This window comes from Pundamilia nyererei, unplaced genomic scaffold (assembly GCF_000239375.1).
Source record: "Pundamilia nyererei isolate P.nyererei 1_Seehausen unplaced genomic scaffold, PunNye1.0 scaffold00022, whole genome shotgun sequence".
Lineage (NCBI taxonomy): Eukaryota > Metazoa > Chordata > Actinopteri > Cichliformes > Cichlidae > Pundamilia > Pundamilia nyererei.
In genome coordinates, this window is record NW_005187423.1 from 3,575,290 (window position 1) to 3,577,336 (window position 2,047).

The 2,047-nt window shown below is 38.8% G+C and overlaps 1 protein-coding gene across 2 annotated transcripts in view; it reads right to left on the minus strand.

The window, feature by feature from the left end:
* prmt9 (protein arginine methyltransferase 9) overlaps window positions 1–782 on the minus strand; it is an 18,892-nt gene extending 18,110 nt beyond the window's left edge. The window contains exons 1-2 of one of the 2 annotated variants that reach the window (XM_013909291.1): window positions 695–782; window positions 412–474 (exon numbers count right to left, since the gene is read on the minus strand). In XM_013909291.1, the coding sequence (XP_013764745.1) occupies window positions 412–474; window positions 695–743 (112 nt within the window). In that variant the 5' untranslated portion in view covers window positions 744–782. The remainder of the gene's footprint in view (window positions 1–411; window positions 475–694) is intronic. The other variant, XM_005726957.2, reaches the window with a different exon arrangement.
* Between the last annotated feature and the right edge of the window lie 1,265 nt (window positions 783–2,047).

Here is a 2,047-nt window from a genome sequence, read left to right on the forward strand (position 1 = left end):
ACATACGTAAAGATGTTACACAGAAAAATTACACAGAAACATCGGAAATCAGTTTTTGGCACAACACCGGCTAAAACTCTGTGGCTGGACCTTTAGAGAGGTGTGCATAAACGAAAGCCTTCCAACCTCAATGAACTAGGGCAACTTTATAAAGTTCCTCGACAATGCGAGTCTGAATGATACAGAAACCATTACTCCAGGTTTTTGCTCCTGAATCCGAGGGTGCAGACCTGTGAAAACTTTCTTTAATGATTGTATATCGTACCTTTCATTTAGTCACACTTTTCAGATCTTCATTTTTTTTTCTCGAAATAGGCATGCCAAGTTATCATTATTATTGCCAACATAATATCGGCTTTATAACAGCTATTTAAAAATACTCTTTAACTTGCATCACTAACGTTCACTTACTGTATGCTGGTTTTGTCCACAGGCTGATGTTTAGAAATAAGCTACGGGGATGTTTAAGTGGTGCTGTTAATTTGGCAAACACACAAACGTTAACATTGAATTCACATCCAACACAGTCGTTAGCATGTTTGTTTGACAGTCCGTCTCCCAGCAGCACCCTGAAGATATTCTAAAAGTTGCTAACAAAAATTATCCGCAAAAAATGGACATAATCTCATATTCAGGCTCTGTGTTTGCTTATTCAAACGCCAAATTACATTTCTGCTATAAATCGTGCATCTACCGTTCAACAAGACAAGTGTCCGCACGCTGAATAGCCCCGAAGGAAACATGTCGCCAACTAGACCAAGGTTCCGAAAGTGCAGCCGATACACTCGTTTAATTTGATTTGAAATTGTGGAGAGGACAAACGCACTGCAAAAAACGTAGTGAATTTTTTAATCAGTTTATTTGCAGACCGACGTACAAAAAGCGCGATTGCCTCGTACTTTATTCCCGCGGAACTCGTCACGGGCGGATTTTAAGGTAAAATCAAAGACCGTGACAAATCAAGATAATTCCCAGCCAGGAAAATCCCTATGGAAGTTCCCTCTTTGAGTCTTTCTGTAATTTGGCGATTTCGGTGAATTAACCCAACTGAAACGTTTTCTTTTACAATACGGGGAAAAATATAGTTATTGTTTTAAACAAGAATCGGGTAGTACAGACTTTAGTCAGGGCTGCTATCCAATTATCTATGTGGTTTGGGGTTAGACCACACTATCTTTTGTATTTTTTTTTTCAAATGTATTAATAAACTTACACATTTCCGACCGAAATACAAAGCCTATACAGTACTGTGTAAAAACCACTCCTCATTTCTTCATATTTTGCTGGGTGCAGGAATCTATTGAAATACGTGCAGACATACACAAAAACACAGTATATGAGGCAAAAACAGAGTTTGTAAAATTCCAACCAGGTTGAAAGTCAGTGTTTGGTATGACCACATTTATTCTTCAACACAGCTTAAACTCTCTTAGTATTCTTATAGTTAGTCTTGTAAGGAATAGTTCTCCAGGCTTGTCAAAGGACATTCAAAACTCTTCTTTGGATGTTGGCTGCCCTTTGTTCTGTTCTCTGTCAGGATGATCCCAAACCTATTCAATAATATCGAGGTACGGCTCTGGGGAGGCCAGACCATGACTGATAGTGTTCCTGTGTGTTTTTCTATTTAGATGTCTCACAGCATTAGTATGAGAAATTGAGCTGTTGCCAATTAGATGTTTTCCACATGGTATTACATAGTAAATCAAAATCTGACTCTACTTTACTGTGTTCATAATTCCATCAGTTTTTACAGGATCCCCAAAACCACTGGCAGAAATGCAGCCCCAAACCATTACAGAGTCCCCACCGTGATTTATCATAAAGATGCCTCTAGACCTCTCCTGACCTTTTCTACACATATTGATGACCTGTTCAAATTTGGATTCATGACTCCACCAGACCTGTTGCTGCTGATCTTCAGTCGAGTCTTTGTGTAATTTAGCATACCTTGGTTCTTCCTTAAGAAAATCTTCTGCCACTGATACCATTTTAGTGAACAGTAAATGGATCAACTAAATGGCCAGATGTCAAGTCTCTGATGGATTCC